The 24,406-nt window shown below is 35.7% G+C and overlaps 1 protein-coding gene across 1 annotated transcript in view; it reads left to right on the top strand.

Moving 5' to 3' along the window:
* The window catches only part of LOC141288022 (macrophage colony-stimulating factor 1 receptor), a 40,157-nt gene that overhangs the window by 14,108 nt on the left and 1,643 nt on the right, over positions 1–24,406 (top strand). The window contains exons 11-20 of the mRNA XM_073820145.1: positions 2,485–2,611; positions 2,740–2,844; positions 4,683–4,793; positions 4,923–5,076; positions 6,584–6,666; positions 8,254–8,366; positions 8,521–8,643; positions 9,185–9,296; positions 10,462–10,561; positions 17,073–17,181. Of these exons, the coding sequence (XP_073676246.1) occupies positions 2,485–2,611; positions 2,740–2,844; positions 4,683–4,793; positions 4,923–5,076; positions 6,584–6,666; positions 8,254–8,366; positions 8,521–8,643; positions 9,185–9,296; positions 10,462–10,561; positions 17,073–17,181 (1,137 nt within the window). The remainder of the gene's footprint in view (positions 1–2,484; positions 2,612–2,739; positions 2,845–4,682; positions 4,794–4,922; positions 5,077–6,583; positions 6,667–8,253; positions 8,367–8,520; positions 8,644–9,184; positions 9,297–10,461; positions 10,562–17,072; positions 17,182–24,406) is intronic.

Consider the following 24,406-nt stretch of genomic DNA (forward strand, 5'->3'; position numbering starts at 1 on the left):
TAGACCTAGGATGCATGGAGGGTGAGTAAATAATACGCTACAGTAGTGTTGGTCCTATCGTCAGCTGACGAGATCACTGATACATGATATTATCATTATTGTGCTCATTTATTTAATTAATTGCATGCCTGAAACCAGCTCCAGCATAAGGCTAGTAAAGCTATCCACACTGTATGATAAATAAATCTCTTACCACACACTGCACACGTCTACCACCGATGATCGTCACTCTAGTCAATACTTGTGTTTACATCAGCCGCGGCTCCGCATGTGTTTCGACCCTCTATACCGCACACATCGATGGCACGGCTCCAGCACGTTCACGCCCACTTTAGTCAATGCTTGCGTTTATACCAGCTACTCTGTGCCTCGCTGAAGCATCCCAGAAGCGGCAGTCCATGCTACATTGCTAAATTTAGGCTAATCCCCCACCTGTCCCTCCCCACCCACCAACGATTCGAATTTCCATAGGCGGGATTTACTTGAATGATATTCTAATGGACCGCGTTGTGACATCATAGCATCCGGACAACAAACGCTGTAGTCCAAAGGAGGATCTCCCTTTGGAGTGGACTTTGAGATTTGTAGCTTTGTAGATGTTTGTTGTGCCCAAATATACACACCACACACTGGCTAAAATTCAAAAAGTAATAAAGCATAATAGGGCCCCTTTAATGTCGTTGTTGGAAAAAGGTTCTTGAGATTTTTTAAATGTTCTTTATAATAAGAACATTGATTCTTTTAGGAACTGTTCACTGTAAGGTTCTTTGAGAAACCAAAATTGCTCTCTTACAAATAAAATAATAAAGTTTCTTCATTAGTATCGATGGTTCCATGAAGAACCTATAGCATTAATGGAAACCTTCAGTTCCACAAAAGATTCTTTATAGTGGAAAAAGGCTGATCTTTAAGGTTGTCCGAAAATAAACCAAAAATGGTTCTCAAATAGAGAAACACACTTTTGGAAACTTTTATTTTTAAGAGCATATAAATCTCAGTTCCTCATTCCTGCTCAATCTATTAGAGATGAAATCAAGTTCTGCCTTTTTTTTAAAATCTTATTTCTCTGTAAAACATTTTTGGAAAATCTTTTTTTTATGTTCTTATTTTTTTTCACCCAACAGCCAATATGTTGTTGTTACATGCTGAAAAGCTACAAAGAAGCAGAGAGAGTATTTATGTGTTGTGGTTGATTGATATTCCTCTTCCCCCAATCAGAACACACAAGCACTAATTGAGCAGTCATTGATCACAGCTGTAGAGGAGCTTTCAAAGCTCCTGCAGTCAACTGTTTGTCTGAATCTGAGATGGTCAGATCACAGCAGTCTGACTGAAGCCTTTTTTGTGTTGTTTTTAAAATTTATTTTGCTTTATTTTATAAAGACCTAAAGAGAGAGTCTAAATCTGTTTTATTTTGCTCAAAATGGGTGTTGAGCCCTTTTCAAATGAAATTGTGCCTATGTCTGTTTTTAAAATGACCAAGTATCCTAACAGTAGTTCATATTCCTCATGCACTATATTATGTATAAGTCCTCTGTAGGTAAACAATCATGATAAATGAGGAGCAGACCGAAACAAAAAAGCTTTTCACAGAATTTCATCACTGCTCCCAAATCTACAGAGCTTCAAAAATTATTTATGCCACTATACACACTGTTTCAAAGCAGCTTCACAGATATTAAAGGAGTCCCTTGTGTAAAATCTGTTAATATTTTATTTATTTTTTCAGTGTGTAAATGTGTTTTTAGATTTTTTTCAAAAGAAAATAAAAGTTTCAATGGGTGTCAAAATCTAACATCAAGTATCTTAACAGTAGTTCATATGAGATATACTGTCTAAGTCATCTAAATATAAATAATCATGATACATAAGAAAAAGACGGATTTTAACATCATGTCCAAGTCAGAAATTTAAGTGAAATTTATGTCTGTCACAATACAGTTTCAAAGCATGCAGCTTCATTCAAAACAGCTTTTGTCTTTTTAATATTCACAGGTTTTTCTTATAGTGAACTTAAGCTTGGAGAAAACTTAAAACTGTTATAGTTCATGACCAACTTCATTTTGTAATATGATTTTGAAGTACCATTTTCAATTCACTGATGATTACTAAACATGTGATGGGGAAAAGGAAACAAAAAAATTACTTTTTGTGACAAAGGTTATAATGTAGATTTTTAAGGTGCACTCTTGTAATAAATCTATTACTATTCCTAGCAAAAAAACTGTGGTAAAATATCTTTTTAGGATACCTTTCCAATGATATATAGTTTGTCATGATTGTGGACTAGGATTTATTTGTAATAGTGAAGTAAACTTGGGTGACAGTTAAGAGGTTAAACTGTTTCTGTTGACTGTTGACGTTCTTTTAAATATTTCAAACCTGTTCACACACAGTGAATTACTCTGCAGTATTGTTGTGATATAAATGATATATAAGGCCTTTTAAACAACCGACTTAACTTTAGTTTGTGTCTTTCGGTAGAAACCCAGGTATGAGATCCGCTGGAAAATCATTGAAGCCACGAATGGAAACAACTACACCTTCATAGACCCGACTCAACTGCCATACAATGAGAAATGGGAGTTTCCTCGAGACAAACTAAAGCTTGGTTTGTACCACATCATTGATGCTTCACACGCTCACATTTGACAAATCTCTGTCGTAAAAACGAAATAATCTAATTTTAATATGTATTTATTATTACTGATGGAGTGATTCTGATGGCTGTATGTGCAGGAAAGACTCTGGGAGCTGGAGCCTTTGGGAAGGTGGTGGAGGCCAAAGCGTACGGCCTGGGCAAAGACGACAATGTCACACGTGTAGCAGTCAAAATGCTGAAAGGTCAGACAACATGACAATTACAAAGAGTAGGGTACAACGGGGCTAAAGGCGCCCAGGGGAAAGAGGCACCTTTGATATTATTTTCCTTTAAACCACTAGATGGCACTTTCTGAAACATCTGCTTTTTAAGATACACATGAAAATTTGGCTGATGCTTGACGCGGTCCAGTCGATTCTGTGCTTAACTGATCTAATATTTGATGTTTTTTAAAATGTAGATTTAAGTAGCAAATGAGAATCACTGAAATTCTTGAATATATCTTAAGACAAACGTCTTCTTAATGATTTTCAGTTTTGTTTAAGATAATTAAAGCAACCGTTTTTATATAACGAAAGAATACGTAAAAGTATGGTATTTGGGGTTAAAAGCACCCCTGCTGTTGGGGGCTAAAAGGCACAATAATTAACATGATGATTAATAGAAGACTGACTTTTCCATTTGTTGACATTTGTTAGATTCAGATGGTAAATATCTTATATTATGTTTGGGTGTCCCTCTTAGAAATAATCACCATGTTTAGAAAGAAACCATATTTACAATCTGTAAATCTAAATTAAATTACTGTGGGATCTCCTTCAGTGCTTTCAGAATTTTTACATTTTCAAATTATTTTGTTTCTGTATTTTAAAATGTTTTATTTGACCAAATTTTAATGACAGTATATTCATTGAACAAAAAAAATATTTCTTTTATTTATCAAAATAAACAGAAAATAGTGTTTTAAAGCTAAAAAAGCTAAACAAACATTATTTCAGCTGAAGTATTTGTATCAATACTGTGTGCCTTTTACCCCGTGTGTAGAGTAAAAGGCCACCCTTGCAACCTCTCACAATTGTAAGACATTTAAACAAAATTAATGACTTGTATGATTTATTTTCATACAAAATCTGTTGTTCCATGATTAAATGTTCAATACAAATGTATTTTTCTGCAATCATACACAGACAGTAAAAAGCTATTTTTTTTCTTAGGGTGTGCCTGTAGCCCTGTTGTACCCTACTATAGTATTATCATGTTTGTGTGTTTGTGTGTTTTTTTTCTTTCTTTTTAAATATGTGACCCTTGACCACAAAACCTTAAGTAAACCTTAATTTGCAGCAATACATTGCATTATTTGGTCAAAATTATCAGTTTTCTTTTATGCCAAAAATCAATAGGATATTAAGTAAAGATCATGTTCAAAGATCAAAGATCAAGATCTTTTGTAAATATATAAAAACTTAATTTTTGATTAGTAATATGCATTGCTAAGAACTTAATTTGGACAACTTTAAAGGTGATTTTCTCAGTTTTTATTCTTTTATTCATTCATATATTGTCATGTCCTAACAATCCATACATCAATAGAAAGCATATTTATTCAGCTTTTAGATAATATATAAATCTCAATTTAAAAAATAAACACTTATTTTGGTTTTGTGGTTCAGTGTCACATAAATGTTTTGCGGTCCAGTTTAACTTTTACAAGAACATATCGAGTCTGTTCCATAAACATAATTTCAAAAACGTTTAGTCCTAACATTTACACAACCCTGTTAGCCGAGATAGAGCTTTATGGAATACAGATTGTGTCAAATCAGCTTCCAAGAAATAAACAGGAAAAAACAGCTTGCAAAATTCATCAGTTGTGAGACTAATTTAATTTCAGCTGTAAAGCAGCTCTAAAGACAATGGTGTCATTATTCAGTCCAGTAAATACAGTGAACATCTTCATATAATCGGCAACACACACTGAAATGTCGCTTTGGCCTTTTCATGTTTCTCTAACAAAAGTACTTTTCAAAGCCAGCAAGTGAGTGAATTGTGAAAATTGTGTTGTGTTGCATGCTGGGAGCAGCCAGCGCTCATCCAGACGAGCGAGAAGCTCTGATGTCCGAGCTGAAGATCCTCAGTCATCTCGGGCAGCACAAGAACATCGTCAACCTGCTGGGCGCCTGTACACACGGTGGTAAGATGTTTCTAATCATACTGAAGAATCTAATCAACTCTCTAAGCCAGTTTGGACCAGCTAGAAACTGGTCATAGATTTTCCTGCAAGATTTGCTCAGTTTAGGTCATTTTTGTGGCTTGTTTCCAGGTCCCGTGTTGGTGATCACGGAATACTGTTGTCATGGTGATCTTCTGAACTTCCTGCGTAGCAAAGCCGAGAACTTCCTGAACTTCGTCATGATGATTCCAGATCCGGTGATGGATTATAAGAACGTCAACACTGAACGAATGTTTTTCAGAAGGTCTGATTAACAAACATATACATAATAAATTAAGCATTACGGCATCTCAACACATTTCAGCAGATTAAAAGATAAAAGTAGTCTTCTAAAGCCCATAAAAAGATTTTTTTTAGACTCACTATGGTCTTTGCCAGTTAAAGGATAACTGTTGCCAAAATGCAACCTGGGCTGTTTTTTTTTACTGTAAACGAGACAAACTTGTATCTAAAAGCATAATTACGACAAACGAGCCGTTTTTGAGATTGACCGTGATTTAGTTTTGTGGTCAATGGCCGGTGAATGGGAGTACTAGGGGCATACATTTGAGCGCATCAAAATCGATATTTTTACAACACTAAGAAGGCTCGACACACCATGACACTTTGCTCGAAGTATCGCCTGGGTCTTTACACATGAACTCCAGCATTGAGAGCATTATTCGTGTACACACAGTTTACTAAAAAGAAAGGTTTTGAACAACTCACTTTCACTGTTTGAGTTTCCGCTCGCGGCAGTCTTGCCAGTCAAGAGGTGTCGATCTCCGAATGCGAGGATGGATAGCTCCTAAAGCATATTTCCATATGAATGCACGGCTAATTCGTTGTTTTGTCGCAAGTGAAAAACAATATTAAACTTTTAGCTGTAAAAAGAGCCTCATATAAGCCTAATATTTCGTCCTATGGAGTCCATTAATTCGCATTCGGAAATCGACACTTCTTGACTGGCAAGATGGCTGAGAGCGGAAACCCAAACAGTGAAAGTGAGTTGTTCAAAACCTTTCTTTTTAATAAACTCTGTGTACACAAACAATGTTCTCAATGCTGGAGTTCATGTGTAAAGACCCAGGCGATACTTCGAGCAAAGTGTCATGGTGTGTCGAGCCTTCTTAGTGTTGTAAAAATATCGATTTTGATGCGCTCAAAGTTATGCCCCTAGTACTCCCATTCACCGGCCATTGACCACAAAACTAAATCAGGGTCAATCTCAAAAACGGCTCGTTTGTCGTAATTATGCTTTTAGATATAAGTTTGTCTCGTTTACAGTAAAAAAAAACAGCCCAGGTTGCATTTTGGCAACAGTTATCCTTTAAGGACGGGTCACATTCACAAAAAAATTAAAGGAGACACTGTGGACAAAAAAAATCCACTAAATGTCCTAAGTGTTTATTTTCCATTGTCAATAGTGTAGCATTGTAACAAAAAAAACTGTTTTTAGAAAGAAGTCACTGTATCTGTGTGACAAATCTGCAAACTCTGAGTAACAATTGAAATGCGAAATTCCCGATCACATTGATTTGTATTAAAATGACCAGATTTCAAAAGTTAAAATTTCATAAAAATGACCACATCTTTTGAGTTTATATTTAATAATTGAAAATGGACACAACATAGAGTTTGATTGTGTGTGTGTGTGTGTGTGTGTGTGTGTGTGTGTGTGTGTGTGTGTGTGTGTGTTTTTTTTTAAGTGTATGTTCTAATACATTTTTCTTTTCATTATTTGTTTGTTGTGATTGTTTTACTGGTGACAGTGATAGTGGGATTTCCAGCACCTGCTCTGATCATTATCTGGACATGAGACCGGCCTCATCCAGACCCACAAACTCAGCTCTGAGTGAGTCACAAACCGCTGTCCTCAGACAAACGTCATCATAAAACCAGACGCCACAAAATGCTACAAATCTGCAATATTTGAATATCATATTTTGCTTAGAAACAGGTTACGTTATAAAAAGGAAATAAGCTGAGAACTAAGTTGAGAAATAAGTTGTAGTTAACTAAGGTTAAAACCAATTTTAAAAATATTACTAGAAATGAAATAGACTTGTATAAAAATATATAAAATACAAAAATTCAACTTGTTGACCCATGCGTCTATTCTATTTTTGACCTATTCAGCTAGTTGCCAAGGCCGACTTGACGCACTAAAATTATGACAGCATTTTAATAGTAAATAAAATAATTATTATGAGAATAAGATTATGAGAATAAAGTTACAGCATTGTGATAATTAAATCGTAATATTTAGTGAATAAAGTCAGAAGTCCAAAATATTTGAATTAATGTAATCGCATTAGTTTATTCTCATATTGCTAGACTTTATTTGCACAATTTTGACTTTATTATCAAAATATTAAGACTGTAATTAAACAGTTCTGACTTTATTCTACTAATTTTGACTATTTCTAAATATATAAAGTTTATGTATAAGACTTTATTTCTCAAATTAATAAATTATTAATTAATTTAGTCTTTATTTAAGAAATGTATCGAGTTAATAACTTCTAAGACTTTATTTCTCATATTACTTTAACTTTATTCTCATAATTTTGAGTTCACTTCCAAAATATTACAAGTTTAATCAGGTACAAGACTTTATTTCTCATATTGCTATGACTTTGTTCTCATAATATTGACTTTTTTACCAAAATATTGTAAATTAAATCAGGCATTTTCCCTCATATTACTTTGATTTTATTTCCAAAATGTATAAAGCTTATCACATCTAAGTCTTTGTTTCTTGTATTACTTTGATTTGTTCTCATAATTTTGGCTTTATTCCCAAAATATTGCAAGTTTAATCAGGCATGAGACTTTTTCCTCATATTACTTAGATTTTTATTTCCAAAATGTATAAAGCTTATCACATCTAAGTCTTTATTTCTCATATTACTTTGACTTTGTTCTCATAATTTTGACTTATTTCCAAAATATTGCAGGTTTAATCAGGTATAACATTTTATTTCTCGTATTACTTTGATTTTGTTCTCATAATTTTAACTTTTATTTCCAAAATTGCAAGTTTAATTAGGAATAAGACTTTATTTCTCGTATTAATTTGAATTTATCCTCCTAATTTTGACTTTTTTTCCCCTAAAATATATTGAGTTTATCATGTCTAAGACTTTGTTTCTCGCATTACTTTGACTTTATGCTCATAATTTTGACTTTATTCCCAAAATATTGCAAGTTTAATCAGGCTAGGACTTTATTTCTTGTATTACTTTGACTTTATGCTCATAATTTTGACTTTGTCCAAAATATATCAAGTTTAATCAGGTATAAGACTTTATTCTCAAAATATTGAGACTTCTTATGATTTTATAATCTAACATTTTGTTAAACTAAAAAGCTTTTGTATGAAAAACTTAATTTTTTGAGACCACTATGAAAGCTTTCAGCATTTCCTTTTGTTCTGCAGATTCTTCTCCGGACTGTGAAGAGGCTGAGGATTCGTGGCCATTGGACATGGACGACTTACTCAGATTCTCCTATCAGGTGGCACAGGGACTCGACTTCCTCGCTGCTAAAAATGTGAGTCCCTAAAATAAGCAGCCTTTACCAAAAACAATGAGATCTGTGTGAGATCTGGAGGAAGTTATGTTCACAAACAATACATCAGTTAAAAACTCAGCTTCAGTAAATCCAATATTGAATTGGTGTGAATTGGTGTGATTTTTCTCGACAGTGCATCCACAGAGATGTGGCAGCCAGAAACGTCCTCCTCACCAACAGCCGAGTGGCCAAGATCTGTGATTTCGGTCTGGCACGAGACATCATGAACGACTCCAACTATGTAGTCAAAGGAAATGTGAGTGAACAAACATCACAAACACTCCACTGAGATGCCAGCTGACAAAAACATTCCCATTATGTTATGAAAATGTTTCTGAATGTTCAAAACATCCTTTTTTTTTTTGTGTTATATGTTACGGAAACATTTGATTTTATCATTTGGTTAACATTATGGGAACGTTGGTTTTGATTGTTCTCCAAAAACAAGTACACTCTTAAAAATAAATGATTTTTATTGCCATCAGTGGTTCCATGAAGATCCTTGGACATTCATGGAATCTTTCAAATTGAGTCAAAAGAGGACCTTTAGATTTTTAAAATGTTCTTCAAAACGGTTCTTTTGAAAAGTTCTTTGGGGAACCAAAAAAAAGTTCTTTTATGGCATTACTGCAAAAACACATTTGTGGAACATTTATTTATTTTAGTGTAGTTGCATTAAAAAACACTTATGAAAAAATGTTCTAAAAATAATGTTTTTGTGCTAATGTTTTTTGAAACATTACTGGAAGCGCATTTGGTCAACAAAATATGTACTGTGTGTGTATGTTTATGTTTAGGCACGTCTTCCAGTGAAGTGGATGGCTCCAGAGAGTATTTTCGAATGTGTTTACACAGTTCAGAGTGATGTCTGGTCTTACGGGATCATGCTATGGGAGATTTTCTCATTGGGTGAGACTAAAACCCTTATATTATATTGCGGGTCAGTTTCATCTACAGGAATTATCAAGCTTGTTGGAAAGAGTTTTGTTTTATTTTTTCCTTGATGTTTTGGGACTTCTCATTTGGAGTTATGAACATGCATGCAGAGTTTTGACACTAATGCTTACAAAATTTCTATTATGAATGTGGTGTTTGTGGGTCAATTTCAAGGTGCCGTAGAAAGCATTGATACAATGTTTTAAATGGTTCTCTGATATCTACATAGACGGTATATGGCTTAGGTAAGGGCAAAAAATCTCCAGAAACTGTTTTACAAGTCCATTTACAAACCTAGGATTTGTCCCTAGAATGAAATTTGTCTGTTCTTACCTTATTTGGAAGGTTCTTGAATAATAATGAGGAGCTCTGCTCTGATTGGCTGTTTCACAGTGCGGCTCATTTCAATAGCTCACACAGCAGGAAGGAAACACAGAGAGGAATATATATAATAATTGAGCCAGATCTGCTAATAATAAGAGGGGCATTGAAACTTTTTCATTGAAGATTTTATTTTATTTTATTTTATTTTATTTTATTTTATTTTATTTTATTTTATTTTATTTTATTTATTTTATTTTATTTTATTTTATTTTATTCTGAAATACACATTCCAGCCATGAGTCAATTTGACTCATATTTTCACAATCACACCCAGATTAAAATAATAATAATACCAGAGAAAGTGAGATTTTAAATGTGCTTATTTTCCTACAACTTAATACTGTTTATAAAATATAAAAGGGAAATATTTTAAAAGTAGTTGTTAAGTACCATTTTAGAAATCAAATTGTATTATGTTTTTTTTTTTTTTTTTTTTTTTTTTTGTAATGTGTGAAAAGTATTCATGTTAATTTATTTTTTAACATTTTATTTTATTTTATTTATTATTTTGAAATAAACATTCCAGCTGGGGTCAATTTGACTCATATTATCACACTCAGATTGTAATAATACCAGAGCAAGTGAGATTTTTTGGAATGGTTTAAAATGTGGTTTCTCTAGTAGGACACCTGAGCCCAAAGTCTTTATTTTCATTTAAATATTAAATCATTTCAAGTCTCTTCTTGTTTGAAATCTCTATAACAAATGCATTGTTTTCTCTTCATGGAGTAAATGTGTTTGTGTGTGTTTGCAGGTAAGAGCCCATATCCAAACATGCTGGTGGACTCCAAATTTTATAAAATGATCAAATGTGGCTATCAGATGTCCAGACCTGACTTTGCACCTCCAGAGATGTGAGTTGTGTCTAAACTAGCTTTTACTATTATCTCAGTATATTTTCTAAAGTCTATATTTTGTATTGATTTTTATTTACATTTATTTTTATTATTTTAAATATGTTTATAGTTATTTTAATATATTTTTAGTTCAGTTTTAGTTATTTTAGTACAACAGTTAGTTATAGTTGAACTAGTTGAAATAATAATAAATACAATGCTATATATAAGGTTTTAAACATCAGTACTGGAGTCTGTCCAAATCTTTGATCATGTGTAGTTTTATTCTCTTGACATCATGATACATATAAATCTTTCTAGAGACTCAGCACTAAACAAATGACACAAAAAAACACTAAAATGCATGAAAAACAGCATGAGATAATGAGTTCTCATCCACGTCAGCAGTGGCTGATGTTGACTGATTTTCCACGGACAGCTCTGATTCAGATCCTGCGTCTCGTCCCACTTCTGCTGCTTTTTTAGTTGTCCTGCTCAAATGTTCAGTTCTGCGTGTTAAACACATGATCTGACAGCAAGGCTTTAATTTTCCACACATTTCATGCTCATCCTCTCAGCTTATCCTCAAGTCCCTATCTCTACAGTGGCTTCACTTAGCTTCACTATCTCTGTGTGATTATAAGGTTAACAGAGTAACCAATACTATTTTATCTCCCGCTGTTCCACTTTTTGTTTAATAATACTTTGATCTGATTATCATTTAAAGAATCCAAGCAGTATTCACTGAGCATCTCAATTAAGTGCTTCAATGCTTTAAAGCAACTAATAAAACTGTAAAGAGTGAATCTGAAACCTAATAAAAATACTGTGCTTTTTTATGATAATTTTGTTATGAAACTAGAAGTGTGATGATTGCTTCAGTTTTGTGCTGCAGGAAAGTTGTGTTCAAAATACAACGTGACCAAAAAAACAGCAATCAAGTGTTTAGTCACGCTACGCTCAACCCAGTACAAAACCCCTGTTATGAAAAACAGGCCTTTTCACCTCAAAATACAAAGAAAAGTCAGAAATATTGAATTTAGATTTTTAATTTTTTTTAATGTTTTTTTTTTAATTTGAAAGTTTTACTACTTTTTTGTTTGTTTTTCATTTTTATTAGTTTTCAAGTTTTTGTATTACCTTTTATTTCAGTTATTTTAGTACATCAATTGAAACCAAATCAAAATGAGAAATGAAAAAGTTCAAAAGTTCAAAACAGAGGCTAAATTTTCCACATGAAATATATTCCTGATTCTTTCCTTTGGTTTCTGTGGTGAATGTGAATGAGGTTTTGTGACACTAAAGCACAAAAGTTAAATTTCTGATTCATTAGCTGCTATAGGTAAATAACTACAAGAATAACAAAGTACAGTAAACTATTTAACTATTAATGCAACAAAATCATTTTATTATTATTTTTTTTTTATTAAACCATGCCATAACAAATCAAAGCAGCATAACCAAATTATTTATATATATATATATATATATATATATATATATATATATATATATATATAATGTGAATCATACATCATACCTTAACACATTTTGCATTCTAATTGTTCTGCATTTTAATTTTTTGTATTTAAATTTTGCATTTAAATTTTATATTTTCCATTTTATTTTTTTTTATTTGCATTTACATTTTCTGGCATTTTGATTTTGCATTCTAATTTTGCATTTAAACGTTCTTGAATTTTAATTTTGCATTCTAATTTTGTATTTTTTTTCTTGCATTTTAATTTTGCTTTCTATTTTTTTATTTTGCATTTAAATTTTCTTGCATTTCAATTTTGCATTCTAATTTTGTATTTTTTTCTTGCAATTTTAATTTTGCTTTCTCTTTTCTTATTTTGCATTTAAAATTTCTTGCATTTCAATTTTGCATTCTAATTTTGTATTTATTTTTCTTGCATTTTAATTTTGCTTTCTATTTTCTTATTTTGCATTTACATTTTCTTGCATTTTAATTTTGCATTCTAATTTTGTATTTTTTTCTTGCATTTTAATTTTGCTTTCTCTTTTATTATTTTGCATTTAAAATTTCTTGCATTTCAATTTTGCATTCTAATTTTGTATTTTTTTTCTTGCATTTTAATTTTGCTTTCTATTTTCAATCCGTGTATCATTCGTCCTTTCCATTTTCAATTGATAAATGAAAATCAAAAAATGAAAATCTGATTGTTTTTTTTGTTATTTGATTTTGAATCAGAAACGAAAAATGAAAATTATCTTGTTTTTCATATTTTAAAATTTCGTTTTGGATCAAAAATACAAGATTGAAAAGGGTCCACACAACAGAATCTGTTTTTAATATTTAATTGCTGGGTTGTGCGTCACCCTATGGAAGTCAGTTTCCGCCACTGAATAAAAAAATTAATTATATATATATATATATATATATATATAGCCACTCAGAATTGCAAGTTATATAGTCAGAATTGCAAGATATAAAGTCGCAATTGCGCGAAAAAAAGTCAGAATTCTTTTTTATATCGCAATTTTGACTTTTTTTTCGTTCATTTGTGACACTCTGGCAAAGCACAATAGGAAAGGAGATCTTGTCTTGTTAAAACGACATATTATGTCATAAAAATTATATGATTTCCAGTTTTAGAAAACATATGATTACATGTGAGCGAGCTATAGGCGATTGTCCGTGCTGCCTTCGCCACAGTCCTGACAGAAAGGAGGATCTGCACGCTACTGAAGTTATTGAAATACATTGTTTTAAGTATTTAATGTAAAGGTTTCAGTTGTAGCAGCATGTTTATTAGGATTAATCTGTCTACAACCACTGCACTCAGACCCAGAGGATATGACTAACAGCAAATCCAAATACTAACCGAAAAAAAAAGAGAAATGACAAACGATTTGATTGTATTATGATGATGATTATGAGGATTTCTTTCTGTTTTAAAATGGGGAAAACATAAGCCAGAATTGTTCATTTTTTTGTCTTTACTGTCTGTACCATCATGCAGAATCTGATGTACCGCTCTGCAAATTAGTCACAATAACGTTTCTTCATAATGGTTGGCCAATTTCTTGCAAATATACATCTCATATAAAGCGCAACACTGCACTTCTCGGGTGGGCGGATTTCAGAGGAAATAAATATAAATGTCTTCTTTATTTTATGTTCTTCCACAATAACAACACAACGTTATAAAATGCTTCTGTAAAAATACAGGGTGCGCTGTCGCAACGTCTATAGACAGCTTGAAATGTCTACTTCAATAAAACAATAGAAAACAAATTGTGCTCATTTAATTCGTATAAATCCAACAAGAGGTAGTGTACAGTCTTTCTCGTGTGAGTTCATTATCTGTGACCTGTACCATTGTGCTTACACCCAGAGCCAGCACAGCCTATTTCCACAGTGTAAAGCCTGAAATTTAACCCAGAAGAACAACTCGATGCCGCCGCTTGATTCAGCTAAAGATATAATGTAATAATATATAATAAATAGTATATACTTTATATTAGGGGTGGGCATAGATTAATTTTTTTAATCTAGATTAATCTAGATTAAATCTTGGAATTAATCTAGATTAATCTAGATTAAAATGGCTAATTTGAATTCTGCTGAAGGCATTCAGAATATGTGTGCTACCCAAATAATGACTTAAAGTCTTTGAGAATGGATCATAAAGCTCATAAAGCTGTTCTATGATAATTTGTTGATGAAAATAAATTATGTTCAATTAGATGTACTTGTGTTTACTAACTAACTAACACTGAAATTATTTTTTCTCCCTATTAGATTGTGTTTTTTTTTTAACATCAACACCTACCCAGCCCATTAGATGTTACACCGTACTTTTATTTTGACAGGTTGCCGTGAAGTTTCTGTGTCATACAGTATGATATGATGCTAGTTTTCTCAAATGAAACGGTAAAAGTGACACTCACAGCAGTTTGGGAGATTGAGTTTATCTGTTCATGTGAGATGAAAATGCCAAAAATTACCGGGAGCGTCACGTGTGTTTCAGTATGCGTGTAGTAAAAGCTCGTCTCCGCCATGCATACATACAGCTAGGCAAACGGAACATATCGGATTCATATTAAAACGGTCTTTTTGCATTTCAGTTTTCACATACACTAGTCCATATCGCGATTTGAATTAAGTGACTGACCAACATTTGATTTATGAATCCAAAAACGACGAATTTACGTGGCATTTCGCTATAGTAGATTCGGTTTTTATGAATGGAGGACGATGTGATCCCGTCTGTGTTTTGGCGGAGGAGACATAAACGCGCGACCATATTCTATAGTCTTCGGTATACATCCGCGTTAAACTATCAAGGTGAAAGTCATCATAGCTTGCGTAGTTTAGACCCAGCTCCCAACCCAAATTTGAGAATAGATTAACGGCGATATTTTTTTTATCGCGCGATAAGAGTTTCACGTTAACGCAGCACGTTAACGCCGATAACGGCCCACCACTACTTTATATATAATCAGACTAAGTATCAAGGGCGCCTATGTTAAACAAATATTAAAGCAATAGCTCATTTGTTTTACCCACGAACAAAAATACGAAATAATTATTATAATAATAATAATATATGATTATTAGGCGTATTATATATTTTTTTAATATTTCTTTAATTCTTTCTGCTTTTATTTCGATTTGCAGTTACATCAAACTTAAGTGATCCAAATAAATATTCCAATCGTAGAGTGGATTATTCAGAAAAGTTGATAATCTTAAATGAGATTTTATAATAAAAATAAATAAATAAATAAATAAATAATAGTAATAATAATAATAATAATAATAATAATAATATGATTTGCCTATTATTATTATTTTGTTTTATTTATGACTATAGACATAAGGCGCGACAGCGCACCCTGTATTTTTACAAAAGCATTTTATAACGTTGTGTTGTTATTGTACATAAAAGTACATAAAATAAAGAAGACATTAATATTTATTTCCTCTGTAATCCGCCCACCCGAGAAGTGCAGTGTTGCGCTTTAAATGAGATGTATATTTGCAAGAAATATAGCCAACCATTATGAAGAAACTTTATTTTGACTAATTTGCAGAGCGGTACATTAGACGAACATTTATTCTGCATGATGGTACAGACAGTAAAAACGAAAAATGAACAAAAAATTACGAAAATTCTGGCTTATGTTTTTCCCATTTTTAAAACAGAAGGAAATCATCATAATACATAATACAATCAAATCGTTTGTCATTTCTCTTTATTTCTTTCGGATAGTATTTGGATTTGCTGTTAGTCATATCCTCTGGGTCTGAGTGCAGTGGTTGTAGACAGATTAATCCTAATAAACATGCTGCTACAACTGAAACCATTAGGCTACATTAAATACTTAAAACAGTGTATTTCTATATTCTATATATATTTCATATATTTTCTATAATGGGAAAATCATATCGTTTTTATGACATAATATGTCGTTTTAAGATCTCCTTTCCTATTGTGCTTTGCCAGAAAGTGTCACAAATGAACAGAAACAAAAGTCAGAATTGTGAGATATGAAGTCAATTGCGAGAAAAAAAAAAGTCAGACTTCTGACTTTTTCCCTCATAATTCTGACTTTATATCTCGCAATTATAACTATATAACTTGCAATTCTGAGAAAAAAAGGTCGCAATATTATTATTATTTTTTTATATTCAGTGGCGGAAACGCTTCCATAGGGTGACGCACAACCCAGCAATTAAATATTAAAAACAGATTCTGTTGTGTGGACCCTTTTCAATCTTGTATTTTTGATCCAAAACGAAATTTTTAAATATGAAAAACAAGACAATTTTCATTTTTCGTTTCTGATTCAAAACCAAATAACAAAAAAACCAATCAGATTTTCATTTTTTGATTTTCATTTATCAATTGAAAATGGAAAGGACGAATGATACACGGATTATTTTCTTATTTTGCATTTAAATTTTCTTGCATTTCAATTTTGCATTCTAATTTTGTATTTTTTTCTTGCATTTTAATTTTGCTTTCTCTTTTATTATTTTGCATTTAAATTTTCTTGCATTTTAATTTTGCATTCTAATTTTGTATTTTAATTTTCTTGCATTTTAATTTTGCATTCTTTTTTTATTTTGCATTTAAATTTTCTTGCATTTTAATTTTGCATTCTAATTTTGTATTTGAATTTTCTTGCATTTTAATTTAAAGTCAGAAATATTGAATTTTGATTTTTTTTATTGTTTTAAAAATGTTTCTTGCACCCTGTGTTATTTTAGTGTCATTGAGATAAATGGTAGTTAATTTTCTGTTTTCATTTTAATTTGAAAGGTTTACCACTTTTTTGTTGTTTTATAAAAGTTTTTTTTATGACCTTTTATTTCAGTTTTAGTTATTTTAGTACATCAAGTTGTAACCAAATCAAAATGAGAAATGAAAAAGTTCAAAAGTTCAAAACAGAGGCTTCAATTTCCACATGAAATATATTCCTGTTTTTTTCTTTGGTTTCTGTGGTGAATGTGAATGAGGTTTTGTGACACTAAAGCACATGATGTTATGTTCAGGTACACCATCATGCAGATGTGCTGGAACCTGGAAGCGGCGGAGAGACCCACGTTCAGTAAGATCAGTCAGCTGATCGAGAGGCTGCTGGGAGACACAGTTGATCAGCAGGTACATCACTCATGAGACTTGAATACTACAGCAATCTATCAATATCAACCTTATTTTCCAATGCAGAAGTTAACACACAAGCAGGGTTTGAAATGAACACCTGCCAAATCCAGATAAAAATCAGTTGTGGAGGCAGAGTTGTCGAATCACTAAATTTCTTTGGCAAGTAAATCTGTGCAGATTTAGCACAAATACTGTTCCCTTTTGAAAGCTACAGTCGATGCTGCGCTGCTAAGCGCATTGGGAACGTCTTTAGAAGTGACCAGCTGTGAATATTGTATGTAAAACGTCAATATAATTGACTAAACGGCATTATAGCCTCGATTGGTGACGTCACCGGAGCGCACGCGCACGAGGCTATAAATAGATGAGCCACAGGTGCATCGTCAGGTCTTTTGTCTTCAGAGATCACTCTGTGTGTTGTGTGCGTCGGAAAACTCTCTCTCTTACTCATCCTTGATTTTGTTAGGAGTTAGTTTTACTAAGCAGAACGCAGAAACGTCACTCTTTTTCTCACTTTTCTCTCTTCTTATTTTAAGAGTTTAAAAAGAAGGAAAAGAGCATCATGAGTCAACAAGCAGGTAAGCGTTGTGTTCCTCCATGCTCGCGTCCCATGACCGAGATGGATACACACGATTATTGCTTTGTTTGTTTGGGGGAACAGCACGCGGTCATGGCGATAGAGAAGGGCGGGTGTGAGCATTGCGACCTGTTAACTGTCAAGATGCTTCGCACTCGTCTTAATTATTTCCACTCCGCACCTGCATTGCAATCGTGGGGCTCTCGCATGGATTTGCTTGACGAGCAAGAGACGGGTTCGTCCTTTTCGCTTGCTGCGTCACCAAATCCTGACATTCCTTCTCGTGATCTCGAAGCGCGCTTCGGTGCTTCTTCGGTTCACGGAGGGGATGACATATCTCTTGGTTCATCAGATCGCGAGCCGCCAGCCTCTGAGCGTTCTTCTCGCGATAGAAAATCTGTTGAGGAATTGCTGGAGGTGATCACTCGCGCTGTGGACAGGTTGCAGCTTGACTGGCCAGATGAACAAGAGACCCCCAAACGTAGCAAGCTTGAGGATAGGTTTCTGTCCGGTGGCAGAGGGGAGAAGAAACAAAAACCTCTCCCCTTTTTCGAGGACCTCCATGACGAGCTGTCCAAGTCATGGAGTAAACCATATACCTCTCGTGTCTTTGTGCCATCGACGTCGACATTCTCGGCTATCGTGGGTGCGAAGTCACGAGGATATATGGAGATGCCTCGGGTCGAAGAGACGCTCGCGAGCTATCTCTCACCCGAATCAGCATCGTCTTTAAAGAAACCTACCCTCCCCACTAAACCGTGTAGAACAACTTCGGCTTCGGTGGGAAAAGCTTATCAGGCTGCAGGTCAGGCTGGTGCTGCGCTGCACACAATGGCTGTGTTACAGGCATACCAGGCTGATCTGTTGAAGGATTTGAGTGCGGGCAGTACAATCGACGATGAAGCTTTCACTGAGCTTCGTCGAGCCACAGATTTGTCTCTCCGTGCGACCAAGCAAACGGCTCGTGCCATCGGCCGATCTATGAGCGCTTTAGTCAGCACGGAGAGACATCTATGGTTGAATCTGACAGGAATAAAAGAAAAGGATCGCGTGTTCCTGTTAGATGCCCCCGTTTCTCCCTCTGGACTATTTGGAGACTCGGTTAACACCGTTGTCGAAAGATATAAAGAGGTAAAGAAACACGAGGAAGCGTTTGTTCAGTTTCTTCCTCGCCGCACTCAAGGGGAGGGGCCGTCTGCCACCCAGCCCCGTCCCGGTCCTTCAACATCCAGGGAGGTCAAAAAGCAGAGCGTGGCTCAGCGTGCTCCCCCTCGTAAAGATTGGGGACAGGCTCGCCGCGCTCAACAACCTCCTAAGCCAGATCTCAGGACTATTATCAACAAAAAGAGAAAGTCCTGATGGTCTGGCGCCCAATCTAGTGGGGGTAGCCCCCCGCGGGATGGGGCGCGTTCAACATTTAAAACTCGCCTCTCCCCGATACCCTCACGAAACCTCTCCATCCCCGCCACTTCTCGTGCCTCGGGGGGCAGCGGTTTCCAGAGAAATGTTAGATGTTCCGTCGTTTTCGGCTGTCATTCCGGACGCGGGACATCTAACATCCCCTCAAAAGGAAGTAGTAAAATTAATACCACTCTCAGAGAGTCTGGCAGCGTGGAAACTTCTGCCAGGCATCTCAGAGTGGGTATTAAGCACAGTACAGATAGGATACAGAATCCAGTTCAGTCGTCGTCCTCCGCGTTTCAACGGCGTGGTTTACACTTCCGTGAAACCGGAGCTGATGCACGTACTGTCACAAGAGCTGAAAACTCTTCTGAGCAAGGAGGCCATAGAACATGTTCCTCTTCCAGAAAGAGAGTCAGGCTATTACAGCAGATACTTCCTGGTTCCCAAGAAGGATGGGGGGTTGCGTCCAATCTTAGATCTTCGAGGCTTAAACCGTTCAGTCAAAGCACTCAAGTTCAAGATGTTAACTGTCAAGATGGTCGTGACGCAGATTCAACATTACGATTGGTTCGTCACGATCGATCTAAAAGACGCATATTTTCACATACAAATATTGCCACAACACAGGAAATTCCTGAGGTTCGCTTTAGGGGGCGAAGCGTACCAGTTTCGGGTTCTTCCATTCGGCCTAGCTTTGTCACCCCGCACATACACAAAATGCATGGATGCAGCACTGGCTCCATTACGACTCCAGGGCATTCGCATTTTGAACTACATCGACGACTGGTTAATACTGGCACAATCGCGAGAGTTGGCGCTTCAACACAGAAACATCGTGTTGGCTCATTTAGTTTCTCTAGGGTTGAGACTCAACACCAACAAAAGTGTTCTTTCTCCTGCCCAGAGAACGACTTATCTCGGTATCGTTTGGGATTCGATCACGATGCGGGCACAGCTGTCTCCCGCTCGAATCGAGACCATTCGGCAGACAATGAGCAAAGTCAAGCTAGGTCAAAACCGTACTGTTCTTCAGTACCAAAAAATGTTAGGCTTCATGGCTTCAGCATCCACGGTGATTCCTTTGGGGCTGTTGCACATGAGACCGTTTCAGTTGTGGCTAAAAGCCAGAGGATTTCATCCAAGAGCCAATCCTCAAAGGCAAATAAAAGTGACGCGCCGCGGGCTTCGTACACTAACTCTGTGGTTCAGACCCCGGTTCCTTACCTTGGGTCCCACTCTAGGGGCGCCCTGTCGTCGCAAACTGCTAACGACGGACGCCTCCCTGACGGGCTGGGGAGCGGTCTTACATGGTCGTCCAGCTCAAGGGGAATGGGAGGGTCATCAGCTCGATTGGCACATCAATTGCCTCGAGTTGATGGCTGTATTTCTGGCTCTGAAATACTTTCTCCATCAGTTGAGGGGCTGTCATGTCTTAGTGCGGGTGGACAATACAGCAGCAGTCTCTTATATAAATCACCAGGGAGGTCTGCGCTCACGCAATCTGAACAGATTAGCGAGGCAGATTTTTCTCTGGGCCCAAGGAAAGTTCCTGTCACTCAAGGCAGTTTACATTCCAGGGCACTTGAATGTGGGAGCAGACTTACTGTCCAGACAGACATTACCGATGGGCGAGTGGAAACTCCACCCGGAAGTAGTGAATCTGATATGGACCAGATTTTATCAGGCGGAAGTGGACCTCTTCGCCTCTATACAGACAGCGCAATGTCCCCTTTACTTCTCTCTGAGTCACCCAGCTCCGTTGGGTCTGGATGCGATGGCGCACTCATGGCCCAATATGCGCCTGTATGCGTTTCCTCCAGTCTCTCTGCTCCCGGGGGTTCTAGCCAGAGTTCGCCAGCAAGGTTCTTGCCTCTTATTGATAGCGCCGCGTTGGCCGAACAGAGTATGGTTCTCGGAGATAATATCTCTCCTCGACGGCTCGCCTTGGGCGATTCCGGAGAGGAGGGACCTTCTATCGCAGGCGGGGGGAACGATATTCCATCCCAGGCCCAACCTGTGGAATCTTCATGTTTGGCCCCTGAGGGGAACCAACTGAGGGACACGGGGCTTTCACCTGCCGTTATTGAGACCATCCTAAGTGCTAGGGCTCCCTCCACTAGGAGGATTTATGCCGTTAAATGGGGTATTTTTGAAAGGTGGTGTGCTGCACACAATGTAGATCCAGTTAACTGCCAGATTGCTTCAGTGTTGGACTTCATGCAAGAGAAATTATCATCAGGCATTTGCCCCGCTACTCTTAGGGTATATGTGGCCGCTCTTTCGGCTTGCCACGCCCTAATTGATGGGGAACCGCTTGGGAGGCACCCTCTGCTCTCCCGCTTCCTTCGTGGGGCCAGGAGACTGAGGCCTCCAGTCAAAACCAAGATCCCTTCTTGGGACTTAGCAATAGTCCTTGAGGGTCTGGTTGAAACCCCGTTTGAACCTTTAGAATCAGCGTCTGACAAACTTCTGACTCTTAAAATGGTTTTTCTTATGGCAATAACTTCCTTAAAAAGAATTGGGGATATGCAGGCTCTGTCTATCGCGCCATCCTGCTTAGACTTTGCCCCAGGATTGGTGAAAGTGATTTTGCATCCTCATCCTGATTATCTGCCCAAGGTGCCATTCTCGGCTGTACATCCGGTCATTTTAGAAGCCTTCTGTCCTCCACCGTTCACAACGCCGGAGCAGGAGAATTCTCATAGACTGTGTCCAGTCCGCGCTCTTCAGGCTTACATCCACCGCACTAGCCAGTGGCGTAAGTCGGAGCAACTCTTCGTCTGTTATGGCCCCCATAACAGAGGAGCAGCTGCCACCAAGCAGACCATCTCTCATTGGGTCAGGGATGCTATAGCTCTTGCCTATGAGGCGCGCGGTCAAGCTTCGCCTATAGGCCTTAGGGCTCACTCCACCAGGGGGGTCGCCTCGTCCAATGCGTTGGCAAGGGGTGCTCCCCTACAACAAGTTTGTGATGCGGCAGGCTGGTCCTCTCCGCACACATTCATAAGATTTTATAGCTTGGATGTTCATGCCACTCCGGGCTCTCGCGTCCTTGAGTCGACATCACAAGCTAATGTCTAGGTCTTCCTGCGTTCTTGTGAAACACACCTGCACAACCGTAGGAGTCCAGACATATTCAAGCACGGCGGCGTGGGTATTCTCGTTCCCAATGCGCTTAGCAGCGCAGCATCGACTGTAGCTTTCAAAAGGGAACAATCTCAGGTTACTTGACTGTAACCTTGTTCCCTGAGAAAGCGGAACGAGATGCTGCGCTACTTTGCCGTGCTGAAGATGTCCCAGGACTGCTCTTCAGACAAAATATCCTGACGATGCACCTGTGGCTCATCTATTTATAGCCTCGTGCGCGTGCGCTCCGGTGACGTCACCAATCGAGGCTATAATGCCGTTTAGTCAATTATATTGACGTTTTACATACAATATTCACAGCTGGTCACTTCTAAAGACGTTCCCAATGCGCTTAGCAGCGCAGCATCTCGTTCCGCTTTCTCAGGGAACAAGGTTACAGTCAAGTAACCTGAGATTGAACTCTTGAGTCATCAGGATATATTGAATACAGCCTAACTGTGCTGAATCTGTGCATATATAGCTTACATGTACATACCAGACAAATAACTGCACGAGTCGTGCGACAAAACACCATAGAACCCATTACAATGAGTGATGACAGTAAACTGATGCCTCATTCTATTTCTGACTTACTGACACAAAGTTGAAATGATTTGCAATGCCTGCTTTGTCACATCCAGTGTGGAGGACAGCTGAAAGCTGTTGGTTTATTTTGACCTTTTTTTGTGGCTAGTAGAATCAATGGCCGGTAACTTAAAAATGTAGTAGCCACATTGTCTGGTTAGTAAAAAAGTTTAATTTCTGATTCATTAGCTGCTATAGGTAAATAACTACAGGAATAACAGAGTACAGTAAACTATTTAACTATTTGTGCTTCAAAACCATATCATTTTATTATTATTATTATTATTATTTTTAATTAAACAATATCATAACAAATCAAAGCAGCATAACCAACTAACTTTGAATGGTTACACTGCTCTTATGTTAAAAACATTATTTATTTAGATACATTTTGCATTCTTATTTTTGATGCAGTTTATTTTGCATTCTAATTTTGTGTTCTGCCTTTAAATTTTGCATTTTTAAGTTTGCATTCTGCATTTTAACTTGACATTTTATTTTTTTGTATTTAAATTTTGCATTTCAAATTTTTTTTTGCATTTTAATGTTCTTGCATTTTAATTTTGCATTCTATTTTTTGCATTTTGCATTCCAATTTGGCATCTTAATTTTATTTTATTTTAATTTTGCATTCTAACTTTGTATTTTAATTTTCATGCATTTTAATTTTGCATTTTAATTTTCTTGCATTTGAATTAAGCATTCTATTTTTTGTTGCATTGTAATTTTGCGTTTTGCATTTTAATTTGGCATTTTAATTTTCTTGCATTTTAATTTTGCATTCTTTTTTTCTATTTTACATTTTAATTTTAGAATTTTTAATTTTGCACTTTAATTTTCTTGCATTTTAATTTAGCATTAAAATTTTGTATTTTGCATTTTAATTTTGCATTGTGTTTTTTACATTTTGCATTCTAATTTAGCATTTGAAGTTTCTTGCATTTTAATTTAGCATTCAATTTTTTTGCATTGTAATTTTGCGTTTTGCATTGTAATTTTGCATTTTAATTTTCTTGCATTTTAATTTTGCATTCTATTTTTGTATTTTACATTTTGATTTTATAATTTTTAATTTTGCATTTTAACTTTCTTGCATTTTAATTTTGCATTCTGCATTTTAATGTTGTATTTTGCATTCTAATTTTGTATTTTACTTTTTTAAGTTTGAAATTTCCATTTTAACTTTGCATTCTAATTTTGCATTTTCATTTTGTATTTTGCATTTTACTTTACCATTTTATTTAGCATTTAGCATTTTAATTTTTTTCAGTTTAATTTTTGTATTTTAATTATACATTTTTCTTTTCTTTTCTTTTCTTTTCTTTGCATATGTGACCCTGGACCACAAAACCAGTCATAAGGTTAAATTTTACAAAACTGAGATGTGTACATCATATGAAAGCTCAATAAATAAGCTTTCTATTGATGTGGTTTGTTAGGATAAGACAATATTTGGCCGAGATACATCTATTTGAAAATCAGGAATCTGAGGGTGCAAAAAAATCAAAATACTGAGAAAATCACCTTTAA

This window comes from Garra rufa, chromosome 16 (genome assembly GCF_049309525.1).
Source record: "Garra rufa chromosome 16, GarRuf1.0, whole genome shotgun sequence".
NCBI lineage: Eukaryota > Metazoa > Chordata > Actinopteri > Cypriniformes > Cyprinidae > Garra > Garra rufa.